Below are 17,502 nucleotides of genomic sequence, written 5' to 3' on the forward strand. Positions count from 1 at the left end.
CAAGACACAGTTCAAGTTTATGGAGTGTCTATTGTGCATTGTCTCACTTAAGACATCTCCAACTATTTGCGGAGTGAGAAGTAGCATTTCCAGTTTAGAGAGAAAGAAACAGTTGCAGGCTTAAGGGGCCCGCCTCCAGATCTGATAGAAAATGCATGGTGGAGCTGGCTTTTCAACCCAGGTCCACCAGGTCCTGCATTCATCAGTTGCCCATTGACGGGTCACCTTCATGGGGGTGATTTAGGATTTGAAGTTCTTTTCCAGCTCTGATCTTGGTAAAATAGGGAGATAGAGCAGGAGCTAGGGGGAGAGGGGGGTGCCTCTGTTCATCTCCACCTGGGCCTTCTCTCCTGCAGTGTAATCCCTGGTCCCAGCTACAGATGACACACAACGACCTTGGGCCTGAATAAATGACTGCAGAGACCTTGACGGGAAGCAGAGAGGGTCTTTATTGAAGAGCTTGGGGGTCGGCGAGCCTCTCCCCTTCCTCCAACTCCCTCTTCCCAAGCTAAGGCAGCAGGGGCCTTTATGCTCCCAGAAAGCTGAGTGATCTCCCAACCCTCCCAGCGCGCTTTGCGAGGTGCTGGCACCTCTGGGACACCCCTCCTTTCCCCTTCCCGGGAGGTCTCAGGAGGTGCAGGTGTGGCTCAGCAGAGGGTGAAGCGTCGCGCGCTGATGTTCATGCGCGTGAGGCCGAGGTGCCGCAGCGGCGGGGCCAAGGCAAGGCCGGCCCCCGGCTCCAGCTCCAGGTCCAGCTCGGCCTCGTCCAGCAGCTCTTGGTGCAGGTGACAGGCTTGGTCCACCTTCAGCCGGTGCAGCTGGGCCCGCAGCCGAAGCAGCTGTCCTGCCAGCTGCTGGTCCTGAGCCTGCATCTCCCGCTGCGGCCGAGAGGGGGCGTGAGACTGCTGGCCTGGTCCTCAGCCACTTTCGTCATTCTTCCCTTCCTGTCAACACCCTGGGTTTTCGCACAGGCTGTGGCCTCCCCACCCCCTCTCGCCCCAGCTTGATCCCTCCCCGTCTCTCAGATCTTGCTCTAAAACTAAGTTAAGGAGAGATTGTTAAACAAATACAGGTGCCTGGGGCCCCACCCCAGGGCAACTAAGCGGAATCTCCAATTTGGAGCCTGGACTTCTTTCTGTTCCCACATATTGGGTTATGAGCCACCTATGTAATGCTCGCCTCCTCAGATTCTGCCTACGGTGTGGTCAATGCCTCCTTTTGTCCTTCACTGCATCTTTGAGGTATAGCAATTCCCAGAGTGGGGGAGGCCATACCTTCCCCACCTATAACTGGTGCCAGGGCTCTGTCCCCAGAGCCACAGGAGTAGCCGGTGGAAGATAGATTGGATGGAATCCTGCTTTGGCAAGGCTCCCTGGATAAAACATTGGACAAGTCCACTCATGGCTCCTCAGCCCCAGGACAAAGCAACAGGAGCAGGCAGTTGCTGGAGTTGAGGTCCATTCTCAACCCCTCCCCACACCCATTGTTCTTGGGTCCTAAGGATGACTGGCCCTTAGGCCCTCTGCAAGACCGCCCACCCCACCTGACTCACCAGCTCCTGTCTGAGCCAATCTAGGGCAGAGTCCATTGAGTCGAAGCCGCAGAGGGTCCCAGGGCCCCCCAATGCGGGTCTCGGTTGGGTCCTGTGCCAGGCCTGGCTCTGCACCCGGGCTGTCCACTCCAGATATGAGGGCCGTCGTGTCTGCAGCTGTAGCTTGGCCGTCAGTGCCTTCACGGAGTCCAGGCTCTCTCCCTCCTCATCCTCTTCATTTTCTTCACCTACTGCCTGGAATTTCAGTGGCCCCAGGGACATGGTGGATTTGGGGTGAGTGACAGGGCAAGGCTGCAGCTCTGGGAATTTGGGAAAGGGTGGCAGTATTGCTGGGGAGAGGTGGCAGGAGCTGAAGGTGATGGAACTGTGCCAGGGAATGTGTGACGGTGAGCGTTCAAGGTGGGTCTGGTCTCTCTGAGTGTGCCAGGCTGGGTGAATAGAGGGGTATGGGAGGCTAAGTGTGCAAGGGCTGGGATTTTCCTGGCCTGCTAACCCAGGAGCCACGTGATGCTCATCCGGGTGGGGGCAGGAGGAGCCCTGTTCCTCCAGCCCCTTGGATGAATTTTATTGTCTTTGCCCAGAAGGAGACACCCAGTTCCCAGAACGGAAGTTGCTCCAGGATGAGAAAAGCATCATCCACACTAGAGTCTTGGCCTTCTTCCCAAGACCCAAGTTAAGGGGTGGGGATTGGACAGAGGCTGGTGAGCTGTTCCCCCTCGCCATCCTCACTCATGACACTGGCCTTTTAGCAAAGGAACAGTGTCCAGAACCCTGGCCAGGGAGTCAGGAGATCTGGGTTCTGGTGCTGGCTCTGTGAGACTTTGGACAAGTCACTGACTCTCTATTGGGACAGATCAATGATTGATTTCAAGCTATACTTTAAGGAACTTTAGGTTCCCTTGGAAACCCCTTAAGGACTGTATATGGGATAAAGGCAGAGCCGTAGAAGGGCTCCTAAACCCTCTCTCTTCCTGTCCCTCCCAGGGCTTCAACCAGAGCTGTTCCCTTTTTAAAATTTTGTTTTGAAATATACACACAGAAAAACTCACATATCATAAATACATGCCTTGCTGAATTCTCCCAAACTGAATGCACTTATGTACCCAGCACCCAGACAAAGCAAGAGTGTTACCAGCATCCAGGAAGTGCTCCTGGCCTGTCACTACTCTCCTGAGGGTAATGTTACCATAATTTCTGACAGCAAAGATTAGTTTTGCCTTTTTGTGTACTTTCCAATGGTTCTCACACTTTAGTGTGCATGGGAATCTCCTGAAAGCTTGTTAAAAGAGACATATGGGGTGGGGCCTGATAATTTGCATTTCTAACGAATTCCCATCCCAGCTGGTGTGGAATTTTACAATTTGTATTCTTTTATGTCTGGTTCCTTTCACAGATTATTCCGATTTTATGTTTATGTTATGGGTGTCCCCCTATGATTTATTTTCTTTGTGTGTGTGTTTAATGAAATGTGTGTGTGTGTGTTGAAAGAAGGGTTTTGTGTGTGTGTGTGTGCCTGGACTCTAGACATGTGAAACCTAATGGACCAAAAGGCCCTTTGAACGCAAGAATCTGTCTTACTCTTCTTAGTAATCAGCACTTAACAGAGTGTAGGCATCATTTAAGAAATGAAAGAATAATTGGATGGATGGATAGATGGATGGATGGGTCCTCCAGTAAATCCTTTAAACTCTTGTAATTTATCAGCTTAAGTGTGTGTCTCTTGCTAGACTGAAAATCCTAATGAACAGAACCTTCTCCAGCCATCCTTGGGTCCTCTCACTAAATACAGGGCCCAGTTCAGTGTACAGGCAATTCATATTTGGTGGAAGGATGGAGTGATCCGAGTTGAGGCTTCGGAGGGCAAGACTAAACCAGAAGTGGCCCCCATAGAGGGCGCCCACAGGCAGCGACTTCCAGCTGTGGTGGGGGAGGGGCACCAGCTACACAGCTGCTTGCATTTAAGGTGGACTAAGGGATTTCCCCCACCCAGCCTCAGATGTAGAGGGAGGAAGTAGACAGTTCCCAGTTTCACACCCACACTTTCCAACCCCTTCCACCAGGGTACAAGAAATGGTATTTTTCTTTCTTTTTTAAATCAGCGAGAGTGGCAGCACCTGAGTTTTAAAAAAACAAAATTGTTAAGTGCCACCTGCGACCAAGACACGAGGTAACGGGCTTTAAGCAAGACTATTCTCCCCATTTCACAGATGATGAAATTGAGGTTTCCTTAACAGGTTCTGGCCGGGTTCCTCGCTAAGAGGTGCTGGCAGTAGGAGGGGGAAATTCCTGTGAAACTGTTCGATCCCTTCCTCCAAGGGGCCTCCTTAACAGCTGTCCTGCCGGCGTCGCCAGCTGCCCAGCTAGTTCCTGTCCCTTTCGGAGCCCGCGCTCGCCCCGCCTGACGCTCCTGGAGTCTTTCTGCTGGGCCCTAGGCCCACCCCAGGCGGAATGGAGTTCTCGGACCTGATTCGTACCGGCCGGGCCCAAGCCAAGCTCCTGAGGGGTCCGGAGGCACCCCCACTGCGTGGCACGCTATGCCTCACCGGCCACCACCTGCTGCTGTCGCCAGGGCCCCAGGCGACTTCAGAGCTGTGGCTGCTGCTGTTGCGTAGCGTAGACTCTATCGAGAAGCGGTGAGACGTGGCGGGGGCGTCCCCGTAGTCAGGGAGTTTGCGGCTCCGGGAGGAGAGGGGGGAGGGCAAGAGCAGCTGGAGCCCTTGCACCCTTGCATTACGTCCAGTCCTAAGAAACTCATTTCTCCTCCCCTGGTGACGGGCGGGTGACACTAACCTAAGCCCGTCCATCCCCAGGGTCGCAAGCGACTCCGGCACCATCACGTTGCGCTGTAAGGACCTCCGAGTGCTGCAGCTGGAAATAGAGGGCGTGGAAGCGTCGCTGGACATCGCCCGGTCCATCGAGGTACACAAGCAGTGCACCCGAGGCCCCTAAACTACCCCTACTCCGTAACGAGAGGAGTAAACGGGGGCTACTGCGCAAGGGGACTCAGCATCCAGTGTTACCCTGGAACGTAGCCAATGGTAAGGGACGCAGGGTGGTCTGGAGTAAGTGCAGAGGAGGGAGCTGAGGGGCGAAAGGGGCTGGGAGGGTGCGGGTGAGATGATTCCGACTTTGCCCAGATCGCCCAACTTCCTTCCCCAGGCGTTGTCCTCCTTGGAATCGGTCATCACTTCCTTTCCGTTCTTCTACCGTCCCAAGGGCTTGAGATTGGGCGACGCCTGGCACTTCCACCCACCCGAACGCTACTACAAGCGAGTAGCTCGCGAGGTGGGTGAGGTCCTGGGGGCCCACGGTTGTGCGAGCGCCGCGCCTGGAAGGGGCGTGGGGTCCGGACACTCACTGGGTGCCCTACACCTGGCCTTCGCCTCTCCCTGGGCCGCAGACCAACGCTTGGCGGCTGAGCGAGGTGAACGAGGACTTCAGCGTGTGCCCCAGTTACCCCCGCGCGGTGATCGTGCCTCGCTCTGTGGACGACGGTGCCCTGGCGCGCAGCGCCCGCTTCCGCCAGGGAGGCCGCTTCCCTGTGCTCAGCTACCACCACGCGCCCAGCGGAACCGTGAGCCCGCCCCTCCCCAGACTCTGCCTCTTGGACCAACTGCAGTCCTTCTTGGCCCTTTTCTGCACCGGTCCGGCCAATTCGCAGCGCGGCTGCCGCCGGCCGGCTCCAACCCTTTTTAGCCGCGTCCAGTCCTGCCTCCAACAGGCCCCGCCCCCTCCGGCCTTCCTTGACTCTGACCCCGCCCCTCTCCCCAGTTTCGGAGTGTCGCCAATCCCGGGCCCCGCCCCCGGCCGGTCGGGCCCCCTGAGCTTAGTCCCTTCTTTGTCAACCCTGGACTCGTCCACGGCCTACTCTTCGGGTCCCTTTCCCCTCTGACAACACACCCAGGGCCGGGCCCGGCGCCCGGCCAGTTCTGCCGCCAAGGCCCTAGGCTCCGGCCTGCCCCTGCCAGCTTTAGACCTGCCCTAGTGTGTAGACCCTCCCTCGGGGCTCCGGGAGAGGAGTCCCCAAGCCAAGGCTGGGTGGCTACGGCTTCCGGAGCGCAGTCCCGGTCCGCAGGTGCTGGTACGTTCCAGCCAGCCCCTGACTGGTCCCCAGAAAAGGCGCTGCGCTGAGGACGAGGAGCTGCTGCGAGCTGTGCTGGCGGGGGCTCGCCCTGGGGCCCGGGGCTTCATCGTGGACACGCGCTCGTCTCAGGCCGCCAAACAGGCCCGCATGACTGGCGGCGGGACCGAGGCCAAAGCCGCCTACTCTGGCTGGAAAAGGCTGCACCGGCCGCTGGAGAGGTGAAGGGTCTTCGTCCTCTCCTAGGCGGTCTCCTACAGGACTCTCCATGAACGTGTGCGGGGGGCGGGGGGGGGGGAGTAGGAGTAGGGGGGTGTCTCCCAGGAACCTTAGGAATTGTCAGGCATTTCCGGGTAGCCATCCCACCAGGTGGGCATCCCCACTTGCACACCCCCACTGACAGATCTCATTTCTCTCCAGGCACCCCAACTCTGCCTGGAAAAGAAAAAGCCTCTCTACATTAAACTGACTTCCAGGAGCAACTACACTACACACACACACACACACACACACACACACACCCTTCCCCATTGGTCCCAGCCCTGCCCTGAGTGCTGGACCTGCACACCTGTACCCTATTGCCTGGGTCTCCAGGTGCTGGTAGTACCGAGAGGAGGTCCTAAGGGAGTTTTTGTGCTTTGAGGAAGCTCCCCTGTCCAGAATACAAACCCGTTTATTCCTTTATTCAGCCAGTGTTGATTGAGCACCAGAGGCTGAGATGGTGGCCAGCCCAGACGTGGCTGAGAGATCCGCGGTAAATTGGCAGTTAGGATTCAGTGTGATAAGCAGCAGCATAGAGCAGGCGCCCCTCTCTTGTGTGTGGGGAGTGCAAAGAAAGCATCCCTTTTACCTGACACCGGAGAGGAGTTAGCCAGAGAGCAGGACACTGCAGGTGGACAAAACTGTAGAGTTCCTGGCCATTTGCCCTGCCTGGGAGCTGCAAGTATGTCAGTCTGGTGGGAGTATAGAGTGTGAGGTAGAGTGTAGAGAGAGATGGGGCTAAAGGGGTGACAGCGACCAGAGAAAAGGTCTTGAATGCCACGATTATGAGCTTAGACTTTATCCTAAAGGCAGAGGGGAGCCATTGGAGGCTTTTAAACAGGGCTGGAAAAATCTCCATTAGATTTTCTGGTGGGAGGTCACATTGGTGATCTTGAGCAGAGCAGTTTCTGGGAAGTAGGGGCAGATACCAGAATCCTAAGAGTATTGTGTTTCTCTTGTCAGACGGGGACTCCCCAGGGAGTACTGTGCTGCTCCCATCAAATTGGGCGTTTCCCATGGCATTGTTTCCGACAGAGTTGTGTGACCTTTCCCCAGGTACCCCCCCAAACAGACTAGGTCTCCCCCAAGGGGTCTTGGGTCTCTTCCATCAGATTGGGGAATCCCCAAAGATACTGCATCATTCCCATCAGATTAAGTGAGCTCCCCAAAGGGTCCTGTGTCCCTCTTGTCGAATGGGCTCCTCTGAGGGTTCTTTGTCTCCCTCATTGGTCTGGAGCACTGGCTCCCAGGCTGTGCTCACCAGAGCTTGGGCTGGAGATGGGATGACCAGATTCCCACTTGTGCAGGGGACAGCCTCTACAGGAGAGCTTCGTGCGCCTGGTGGAGGCCTGTGGGGACCCGCAGCAGAGCACGGACAGCTGGCTCTGTCGACTAGAAGGCTGCTGCTGGCTGGCACATGTGAAAGAGGCACTGAGCACCGCCTGCCTAGCAGCCCAGGGCATGGAGAGGTAAGGCCCCACCCTACGAGGCAGAGAACAGGGCGGCGGACGGGCAGGGCTCTCAACCCCTGGGCACACAACCACGTCTCAGTAAGCACATACAGTCTAGAAATGGGCCCATTCGATTCCTGGCCCGGCCACCCCAGGCAGGGAGGGACTGGCCAGTTAATAAGTCCTGGCCCACAGGGAAGGGGCCTGCATCTTGGTGCATGGGGCTGAAGGCACAGATAGCACCCTGCTTGTGACTTCGCTGGCCCAGCTCATCCTGGACCCCTTGAGCCGGACCATGGCTGGATTCCAGGAACTGGTGGAGCGGGAGTGGATCCAGGTAAGTGGCCACTCAGCCCCAGCCCAGCCCCTCTATCCAGAAACCCTGTTTCCTTGCGCCCATGGCTCTACCCCTTTCCCAGGCTGGCCACCCCTTCCAGCTGCGCTGTGCCCACTCGGCCTTCTCCCATGCCCGTCCCAAGCACGAGGCACCCACCTTTCTCCTCTTCCTGGACTGCGTGTGGCAGCTGGGCCGCCAGTTCCCGCTGTCACTGGAGTTTGGGGAGGGGCTGCTGTTGGCCCTGTTTGAGCACGCGTATGCCTCCCCTTTTGGCACCTTCCTCTGCAACAGCGAAAAGGAGAGGTGAGCTAAGGGGGTGTCAAGGTGAGTCAGGGGCCAGGCACAGGATGGGGTCAGACACCTGCTGTGTCAGCACCTATGTCCCTGGAAGGCATCTTTGCCTTTTGAATGAGTTTCTCTTTGGGGAAAACTCTGGAGTGTTCTCTCCTCCCTCCCCTGCCTCCAAACCCCACCCTTTCCCCTAATTTCTGCAAACCCAGATTTGAATGGGTCCAAGGCCAATCCTACAGACCTACCTACTCTGTCCAGAACCAAGGGCACGTGCACCCCTAGCTTAAAAACAAGGACCGATGGGGAGAGTTGCTGCAAAATAAATCATTTCTGGGGCTCCCTACCACTTGCAGGGTCGATTCTAGTGAAGCAATGGTGTAGAGGTTGAAAACGGAGTCAAATGTTTTGGGTTTAACTTCCAGCTCCACCACTCACCTGTTGGGGCATCCTAGGAAACCTGTTTCAGTTTCTATCCATCTGTAGCAAGGAGAGGATTCTAACGGCAGCCACAATCTCTGTGGAGCAGGGCTGTGTGCAGATTAGTGGAGTTAAGGCATGGGAAGTGCTTAGCACAGTGCCTGGCACACAAGCAGTGGTTGTTCTTACCATTTGGTTGGCTCGTTGCATATGCTCCCAAGCCCCCCCAGAGCCATCTCTCATCGGTCTGAGATGAGACTGTTCTCTTTAGTTGCCTGGGTCCCCATCCCCCATGTTGTTTTCGCTGACTCCACTACTGGGTCATCCAGGTTAGAAATGGTTATCTTTGTGTAACTCCCTCTCCCCTGTCCTTCATATACAGCCTTTCTCCTAAAACTTTCTTACTTGGCCCTTTCCTGTCAAAGGCCCCTCCTGCTAACCCCAGTCCAGACTCTCCTTCCCACGTAGGCTATTGGGACAGCCGTCTCACTGCTGTAGTTCCCGTCACCAGCTTAAAAAAACTCGCCAACATTCACTTGGGCCTGTTCCCACCTTCTTGCTCTCGGCCCCAGTCTCCCCTCCTGAGTATTTCCACGCTTTTGCGCACCTGGTGAACTTCTGCAGACAGACCCAGCCCAAGTGGCACATTCTCATGAGCCTCCCTGATACTTCCAGGCAGAACTAAGTGGAACCCCTGAACAACTAGGACTTTGTTTTGTTCTCCTTTATTCTAGTGACCAGTACATGTATCTGACTGGCAAGAACATGTGCAGGAAAAAGGAGAGGTTATCACTGCCCCGGGATGGCTGGCACCCTACTAACCAGGGTCCCCAACCCAGAATCCCAGAAGGCATAGCTTGAGTCTGGAAACTCACTTCCTACAGATGCCTTTGTGAAGTGAGGACTCGAACACACTCCTTGTGGTCTGGGCTCAACCAGCCAAAAGAGCAACGGAAACTCCGGAACCCGCTCTACGCCCCCAATCCCTTGGCCATCTGGCCCTCCGTGGAGCTCCAGAGCCTGCGACTCTGGCAAGGTGACCCCTTACCCCAACTTCTTCCCTGGGGAGCTAGCTAACCCCTCTGCTCAGCTTCCTTATCTGTCCTCCTCCTCCTCAGGCCTATTTCTGCGCTGGATCCGCCCACCTGAACCTTCAGAGGTAGCATGGGAGAAGGTGTGGCAAATAGTGACAGATAAGGAGAAGACCAAGCTCTCTCAGCCAACAGTTTCAGCCTCTGAGCCCCAACTTTAAGGGCTGGCTCCTTGGATAGTGGCTGAGACGTTCCTGAGACCTCTCCAGGTCCCTCAGTACTTTGGGCCTTGGATGACGGTGCCTGCAACCCAGCCTAGCCCTTAATACCGAAGCTCCAGGTTTGAAGTGTCCGTAGTGTGGGGGAGAAGGTCCAAATAATAAAGATATCCATGACTGGTATCAGCTCCCTGGGTGTCAATGAGAAGGGAAAATGATGTTAACAGTTCCCATAAAACTTCTCGCCAGAAGCCATTTATTTCCAAACTAATTTATTTCTCAGAGTCCAAAACTTTCTGTGAGTCCAGGCCCAGAAACTTCCCCGGTCTTGATGGAGATCCAAGCTTCTTAAGCCTCAAACTCAAACTCAAAGTACTGTGGGTCAAAATAGTGGATGCGGACATAACCATCTTCGCCACCGCTGCTGTAGCTGGAGAGAGAAGAGCCAGGGACCAGTCAGGTGCCCCCTCTGGGGGAGGGAGACAGGCCTGTCGGGCAGGGCATGGTAAAGGGATAGAGGCCAGTCCCGGGCTAAGCTCAGCTCCCTGCACGGAGCCCTACCTCTTGCCATCGGGATGGAAGGCAACACTGTTGATGGGTCCGAAGTGACCCTTGACTCTTCCAAACTCTTCTTCAAAGGCCAAGTGGAAGAACCTGGAGGAGGGTGGTGGGAAGGGACAATTCACTCTCCATCTCCTTCCGAGACACATTGGACGTACCACTCCCCAAATGCAAAGTAGAGAGTGGGGAATGTGAACAAAATAAGACGGGGGGGCAGACTGGATAGCTAACTTCCTTACTGCGTGCTGTGCAAGTGTTAACTCGTTAACTCATGCATTTGATCTGTACAACTGTATGAGGTAAGTGTATTATCGCTGTCCCCATTATACGATCGATAATCGGGCACAGAGAAACACAAGGATGTGTCCAGGGCTTCACAGTGGGTCCAAGGTCATGCTGTAACTGCTGTATCACACACCTGTCCCAGGAAGGCCACAAATCTAGCTGCACCTCCTAGCAGCCAAAGAAATAAGGGAAGTCTCGGGTATATGGTTTGTGTCCATCATGAAAGACACTCCATGGGGTTTTGACTTGGAAGAGCTCCCCCCCCCTCCTTTACCTGGCCTCAAACTTGCCAATCCTGGTGGAGGTGGTGGTTACATCCATGGCTTCCTGACCACCACCCAGCACCACCTGAAGGGAAGAAGAAAAGCTAGACAGGCCCAAAGGGCAGGCAAGTCCATTTTCTGTTTCTTATCCCCAGCTCATAAGCTTTTAATATCTCCCACAACAGACTGGAAGGATGCTAAGGGCAGGGCCCAACAGATACTTTAGCCACCTCCTGCCCTATCCCCCGGGGCTGCCCAATCATTGAATCATTGCTCTGGGAATCTCCTCTCTAGCTGACATTATTTCCTCCAGAATTCAGATCTCCATTGACACCCAGATGCTGGAAGCAGTCCAAGGCTTCAGCAGAAGCCTGGGTGTGCTTCCCTTACATGGTCATAGTTGGGAGAGAGGGCAGCTGAGTTGACTGGACGTTCTGTCCGGAAAGTCTTCTGGTGTTCAAGAGTTGTGGAGTCAAAGAGCTGGAGAAGACAGGGGAAAGCAATCTGTAAAAGGAGTCTTCTTCGGGGAAGTCAGGCAAGTTGAAAGCCTTGCAGGATGGTGGGAGGAGCCCCCTGCCAGACCCCTTGCCCAGGCTCACCTTGGCTGTGTTGTCCTTGGAGGCAGTGACAAACATGGTCATATCCCTGGATAACTGGATGTCATTGATCTGTCGGGAGTGCTCCTTAACATTCACCAGTACCTCTCCAGACTGGGGAAGGCGGAAGGGGAAGAGTGAGGTTCTGGGTGGCCTGACCTCCACAGGCCCCACTGCTCAGCAGGGCTTCTATACTGCCCCCTGTCCCAGCCGGGGGAAGGGAGGTCTGGGTTGGGATGGCCTAAGTATTCCCTGAACTAACATTTACCCCCTCCAAAGCCCACACCCAAACGTGGCCCACGTATACATTTCATCAACACTGGTAGTCCATCTACGAAAATACATGCTTATGGTGACACACCTATGGACCTATTAATTAATCAGCACATTACAAGGGCAGAGCACTTTTCACTTACTCCTTTCAACAGTCACTGAATTGTGAACAGTCACAATTTGCCAAGCATTGTACTATATACTCAACACCTGTTTTCTTTCCTTTCTTTTCTTTTTTTTTTTGAGAGAGCACACAGGGGAGGGGCAGAGAAAGAATCCCAAGCAGGCTCTGTCAGGACAGAGCCTGACGCGGGGCTTGAACTCATGAATCAAGAGATCATGACCTGAGTGGAAATGAACAGTTGGGTGTTCAACCGACTGAGCCACCCAGGCGCCCCTAAAGGACATTTTCAAAGGAAGAAAGTAAGGCTCAGAGCGATGGTGTGACCCGCTGGAGATTGTGCAACCTGTAAGGGGCAGAGTGCCTGAGCTCACCCCTCCCCAGCCAGGGGTGGAGTCACAGTCCACAAGCACTGCTGTGTGTCCAGCTTTTTTTAGATCTTCTCCAAGGGCCATTTCACCTCCTGATTTCCCTTCCCACTCAGCAACCGGCTAGCCTGTACAGTACAAAGAGCAGAATTTGAGAGTCTGCCCTCAAAAGCACCTTTCTGTGCCTCAACTTCTCTATCTAGAAAACAAGATTACTAAAAGCCCACCACCGAGGTTCACTAGAGGGAGACTGGGACTGTGTCTTGTTTGACTTCGTTGTGACATGAACCTGGTCTACATTGTGCAGACACTGGTGAGATGATTAAAAGGTCTTTTGAGCACTGAGCCTCACACACACTAGACCCTCAGAGAATTTTCCTTTCCTCTCCTGAATTATTTTTGTTGTTGTTTTTAAGTAAGCTTTATGACCATTGTGGGGCTTGAACTCACGACCCCAAGATCAAGAATTGCATGCTCTATGGACTGAGTCAGCCAGGTGCCCCTTTCCTGAATTACTATTAGTTTTTAAACTTTTTATTTTTATTTATTTATTTGATTTTTTTAACGTTTATTTTTGAGACAGAGAGAAACAGAGCATGAACGGGGGAGGGTCAGAGGGAGGGAGACACAGAATCTGAAACAGGCTACAGGCTCTGAGCTGTCAGCACAGAGCCCAACGTGGGGCTCGAACTCACGGACCACGAGATCATGACCTGAGCTGAAGTCGGCCGCTTAACCGACTGAGCCACCCAGGCGCCCTAGTTTTTAAACTTTTTAAAAAAATTTTATTTTTGAGAGAGACAGAGAAGACAAGTGGGGGTGGGGCAGAGAGGGGGGGAGGGGGACAGAGGATCTGAAGCGGGCTCTGTGCCGACAGCAGCGAGCCCGATGTGAGATCATGACCTGAACTGAAGTCGGATGCTCAACCGACTGGGCCATGCAGGCGCCCCATTCCTGAATTATTTTTACCTATTCTGTGGGAAGGATGTATTTTTGTCTCCTTCATCAATGTGGACACATGGTAGGGACATATCTGGCTCCTGTATTTCGGGGAATAAGCACACCAGCTTTACAGTCAGGCCTATCCGAAGGCACAGATCAGTTCCACTCTTTGCTGGCATCAAGCATGATTCACGCCTTTGATTTGGTTTCCATTCCCTTTCTGCAGGTAGGTCTGGGGCCTAGTGGACTACAGCCGATGTTTGCTGAGTGACTGACTAACCTTTATGGTAGTGCCCTCCAGCATTGCCCAGGCACCCAAACAAGAAATCAAGACAGCCTGGGCTTGGCCCTGTCCTCATCCCCCATCTCATCAGTCACCCCTACATCTCTTGACTCTCAGGTGCTCCACACCTCCAGAGCTATTGCCTCACTCAGGTCCATTCTCTGAACTATGCCTGCAAAAGCCTCTGAAGAGAAAATCTGATCAGCAATAACCATTTGAAGATTCCCCGCTACCAAAAGGAAAATCACAGTTCCTTTACCTCCTGACACTCGAAAAATCTTCTCCAATACCGTGTCCCAATGACACCAGACTCTCTTCTGACCAGTCCCCCTACTCCCTTAACTCTGTGCTTTTGTGTGCACTGTTCCTTTCACCTGTGGAACTGCCTTCTCTTCTTGCTTGAAGCTCTATTTATTCTTCACGGCTTAATGTACGTGCCACCTTCTCTGTGACGGAGGGCACTTTCTGTGCTTGGCTCAAGACCTCTGTGGTGGCACAACTCACAACCTGACTCATGTGCTAGCTAGCTGTTTGCCAGTCCGTCTCCCTGGGGACAGGGCGCATGTCTGATTCATGTCTTTGTCCTAAGAGCCCAGCATGGCACTCAGTAGTGGCAGGAAAATGCTTACTTGTGATCATTATTAACCTATCCAGAGTACTGTGTGACAAGTTTTTCAAATGCCTGATGTCCTTTGATCCTTGCAACGTTTTACAGATAAACAGGCTCAGTGAAGTAACTTGCCTAAATTCACAGCTAAAAAAGTGGTGTTCTTCACTGCTGTGCTATCCTGCCTTTTGAAGGGAATCGTTCTGGTGGACTTGGGCCCCACCCACCTCCTCACCTTGGCACTATACTGGTTGAGCTCTCCGCCCTCGTGGCCCGCGATGATGCACTCCCCCAGGGGTCCCCAAACGGCACTGGTGATCTTGGAGTCGTTGCAAGGGATCTTCATGTAGGGCTCGTTGTTGTCTGTGTGCAGTAGAAGAGGTCAGGCCCTGGGCTCTGGAGCTACGCCCCGTACCCCAGCCCCGGTCCTCACCCCCCAAGCTCTGCCTCACCGATCTGGCTTGGATCCCGCAGGTCAAAGAAGCTCACAAAGCACTGATAGCCCATCTGCTTGTCCGTGGAGAACATGATGATGTTGCCCCCAAAGTCAAAGCCACACGTCCGGACAGCTGAATTGGTCTTGAGTAGGGCCAGCTGCTTCCCTGGAGACAGGCAGAAACCTGGGCTACCCCTTGTCCAATGCCATTGAGAAGACGACACTCTCTACATCTACCTATCTTCCTGTTCACTGCTTCTCCTGGTCTAGTGACCCCAACCCACCGCCACCTTGGTGGCTACGCTTTGGCTCAAGATTTTTAATTTCCTCTCTGTCTCTCCTCAGACATCCTGCCGCTGTGGCACTGCTCTCATAGCGGAGTGCAAATGTATCTGTCTTCTCAGAATTTCTCTGCGTGTCTCCAGTACCCAGCATAGAGCTGGCACAGAACTGGGTGCCGAGTAAATATTTATTCAATGGAACAAGTTCATAGGCTCCCGTGTCTTCGGTCTGTTCTTCCAATGCTCCCCACCGCCACCAGAGTTTACTAAAACCGAACATGCTCTGCCCCGCTGAGGGACAGCACACCAAGTCTGACGGAAAAAAGCCAAGCTCCTGAGTTTGTCATTCATGGCCTATTCTGACCCTTGCCGGCCTCATCTTCTCTCCTATTTCATCTCCTAAGAAGCAGAAACTCCCCACAGATCAGATGACTTGGACAGGACACTTGCCATGCTTTCGTTCCAGTCTGTGCCAAACTGATGACCTCTTTCTCATCCTTTAAACCCCAGCTCACATGACATTTTTCTTGGGAAACCTTCCCGGGTTGCTTCCGTCCCCAATCCAGACATCAGCTGCCCCCCTCTGGCCTTCCACAGTGCTCTGTGCTTTCTCCAACATGGCTTATGTCTCACCACAGTGCCTCCTTTTATTTTATTTTTTTAAGTTTATTTATTTTCAGAGAGAGTGTGGGAGGGGCGGGGGGGGGGGGGGGGGGACAGAGGATCCAAAGCGGGCTCTATGCTGACAGCACAAAGCCTGACGCGGGGCTCGTACTCACAAACCGGGAGATCATGACCTGAGCCGAAGTCAGCCCCTCAACCGACTGAGCCACCCAGGTGCCCTGTGTAGCACCTCTTTTCTTGTCTGTTATCCTTTCCTTGTCTGCTTCCTGTTCCTCAGAACAGGAGCCATGTCTGGATTTCTACTTGCCCAAAACGTATTCACCTAAACAGGTATACTGTAGGTTCTTGCTGTTTGAGGAAAAAGTAAACGATCCAGGCTTACCTGTTTCACAGTCCCAGAGACGACAGCTATTGTCAGCTGAGCCGGTGAGGACATGTTTGGTGTCCCCTGAAGAGGGTGTTAAGAAATAGAACCCAGTTCACCTGAGCCCCTGTCCTCCTGGAACACCAACTGAATCACCTCCCCACTCAGCCCCTGCCAGCCTTTCTTCCTCTCTTACCTCGGAGCATTCTACCCTCCTCATCTAGAACTGCAACTTGTCCTGACTGTTCCCCCAACCAGGGTACGGACTGGGGATTAGGAGGTAGATATCGTTCCCTAGACCCACAATATCCTCCCAAACTCTCAACTCCAAGTTGGCGGCCTCTCCGTTGCTGGCAGACCCTGGGAGCACAGACTCAGAGCAAAGACAAGGATACAGTCGGCATCCACACACCACACAGCTCCAGTATGGCCCATGTAAGTGCCCAGCCTCTCACCGTTCACAGAGTACCATACATTGACGATCTGGAGGAGTTAATGACAGCGACACGTGGTAAACATCCCAAGCAGAGCAATGGCCTTCTATTTAGAGGTTCCCCAGGAACCCTCCACAGCCTCTACTGAGGCCACGTTTTATCCTCTCCTGCTCATTTCTTGGGAAACAGCAGGTTGCTGGTAAAAAGAACAACTCCTAGATTCTCCCCCTTCCTGCAGGTAAGTGGCAGGGGCACCAGGAGGCTTGCAAAAACATCTCCAAGCCATTGTCCCAGTCCTCCCCCAAACTCTCAAATACAGTGCTTCTCTCCTCTGAGCTTCTTTTCCTATCTGTAAAATGGCCACAACAATAATACCTTCCTCAAAGGGTAGCTGTGAAGCTTCAATAAAATGGTGTCTAAGGGATTTAAAATATAAATGACTAACAATTCTTCACTCATACACACCAGGTACTTACTGTGCTAAGCTCCTTGCTTGAATCTCATTTAACCCTGAAGGCAACCCCACGAGGGAGGTACTATTTGTACCCATAATGTATAAAAAAGGAAATGAAGTTTAGAAAGATTAAATGACAGGCTCAAAGTCACGCTGCTATTGGACGTGGGAGTCACGATTCAAATCAGGTCTGTAGGCTTCCCAACTCCCACTTTGAGCCACTAGAGTTAACGTCTTGCATAGGGAGGTGCCTCAAAGGGCAGTGCTGTGAGAGGCTGTTTGCACTCAGTGAAAGGCGGGATGGGGCCCAGAAGGACCGACTGAAATGAGCCCAGGGACACCCCCATAAATCCTCTGTTGTCCCTCACAGTCCAAGGATCAGCTGTCCTTTTCTAGAGATGGTGTGTTCCCCTACCTGGAAGAATAGTTTTGTTCTTTCTCAGAATGGTCCCTTCCCAGTCCCCTGAAGGGGCTGACTCTCATCTCCGTCCCCCTTCCACAATAGTCTGTGGCTTTTTTCCTCCTGGCTACTCCTTCCTTCTACCAACAACTGCGTTTTCCCGGTAAAATGCTCTCTCCCGGGATGGTCTCTCCTCTCGGGCAAAACTGGCTTGTCCACCCACCGCCCAGTGAGAGTGAACTCGCCCCCTCTCGGCCCCTGCTGCAAGGTCCCGCCGGCCCGCCCTCTGCCGACGCTCACAGGGTCCTTGGCCACCGTGAAGAGGAGGTCTCCCTCGCGGTTGTACTTAATCTGCGTAATGGACCGCTCATGGCCCTGCAGCAGGATCGGCTTCTGTGAAGACAAGACGGGAGTGTCACCGCCAAATATCGGCCCCTGCTCCAGCTCCAGACCCCCAAAGACCCCCCCATGCTAACACCCCAGCTCAGGGGAACTCACCATCCCTGCGTTGACGAAAGGAAAGCAGCAACGTGAGTGGGACCGGAAGGGGCTTAGCGCCACTTCCGGATTG

The 17,502-nt window shown here is 53.8% G+C and overlaps 3 protein-coding genes across 5 annotated transcripts; 1 reads left to right on the forward strand and 2 right to left on the reverse strand.

The window, feature by feature from the left end:
* Window positions 1-206: 206 nt before the first annotated feature.
* Window positions 207-3,575, reverse strand: FAM167B (family with sequence similarity 167 member B). 2 transcript variants are annotated; one of them, XM_049617600.1, is made up of 2 exons: window positions 1,553-3,575; window positions 207-878 (listed from the first exon to the last, which is right to left on the reverse strand). In XM_049617600.1, the coding sequence occupies exons 1-2, from the start codon at window positions 1,811-1,813 to the stop codon at window positions 648-650; spliced, it is 492 nt and encodes a 163-aa protein (XP_049473557.1). In that variant the 5' UTR covers window positions 1,814-3,575; the 3' UTR covers window positions 207-647. The 2 variants fall into 2 exon arrangements, 1 of the variants encoding a protein (XP_049473557.1); XR_007454844.1 differs by having other exon boundaries at window positions 784-944; window positions 1,553-1,636.
* A 54-nt stretch (window positions 3,576-3,629) lies between these two features.
* LOC125912826 (myotubularin-related protein 9-like) lies at window positions 3,630-9,999 on the forward strand. Of its 2 annotated transcripts, XM_049617592.1 has the most exons (11): window positions 3,630-3,719; window positions 3,869-4,185; window positions 4,363-4,471; window positions 4,712-4,837; window positions 4,953-5,126; window positions 5,628-5,854; window positions 7,202-7,363; window positions 7,541-7,682; window positions 7,765-7,985; window positions 9,275-9,426; window positions 9,509-9,999. In XM_049617592.1, exons 2-11 carry the CDS (start codon window positions 4,001-4,003, stop codon window positions 9,640-9,642), a joined length of 1,632 nt encoding a protein of 543 aa, XP_049473549.1. In that variant the 5' UTR covers window positions 3,630-3,719; window positions 3,869-4,000; the 3' UTR covers window positions 9,643-9,999. The 2 variants fall into 2 exon arrangements, with proteins under 2 accessions (XP_049473549.1, XP_049473550.1); XM_049617593.1 differs by lacking the exons at window positions 3,630-3,719; window positions 3,869-4,185; window positions 4,363-4,471 and adding an exon at window positions 4,513-4,590.
* Window positions 10,000-10,191: 192 nt separating this feature from the next.
* Window positions 10,192-17,498, reverse strand: EIF3I (eukaryotic translation initiation factor 3 subunit I). Its single transcript, XM_049617597.1, has 10 exons — window positions 17,430-17,498; window positions 17,232-17,324; window positions 16,039-16,126; window positions 15,662-15,727; window positions 14,391-14,540; window positions 14,174-14,301; window positions 11,348-11,458; window positions 11,139-11,228; window positions 10,760-10,833; window positions 10,192-10,293 (listed from the first exon to the last, which is right to left on the reverse strand). Exons 1-10 carry the CDS (start codon window positions 17,430-17,432, stop codon window positions 10,197-10,199), a joined length of 900 nt encoding a protein of 299 aa, XP_049473554.1. The 5' UTR covers window positions 17,433-17,498; the 3' UTR covers window positions 10,192-10,196.
* Window positions 17,499-17,502: the final 4 nt, after the last annotated feature.

Source organism: Panthera uncia (assembly GCF_023721935.1).
Source record: "Panthera uncia isolate 11264 chromosome C1 unlocalized genomic scaffold, Puncia_PCG_1.0 HiC_scaffold_4, whole genome shotgun sequence".
In the NCBI taxonomy this organism is placed as follows: Eukaryota; Metazoa; Chordata; class Mammalia; order Carnivora; family Felidae; genus Panthera; species Panthera uncia.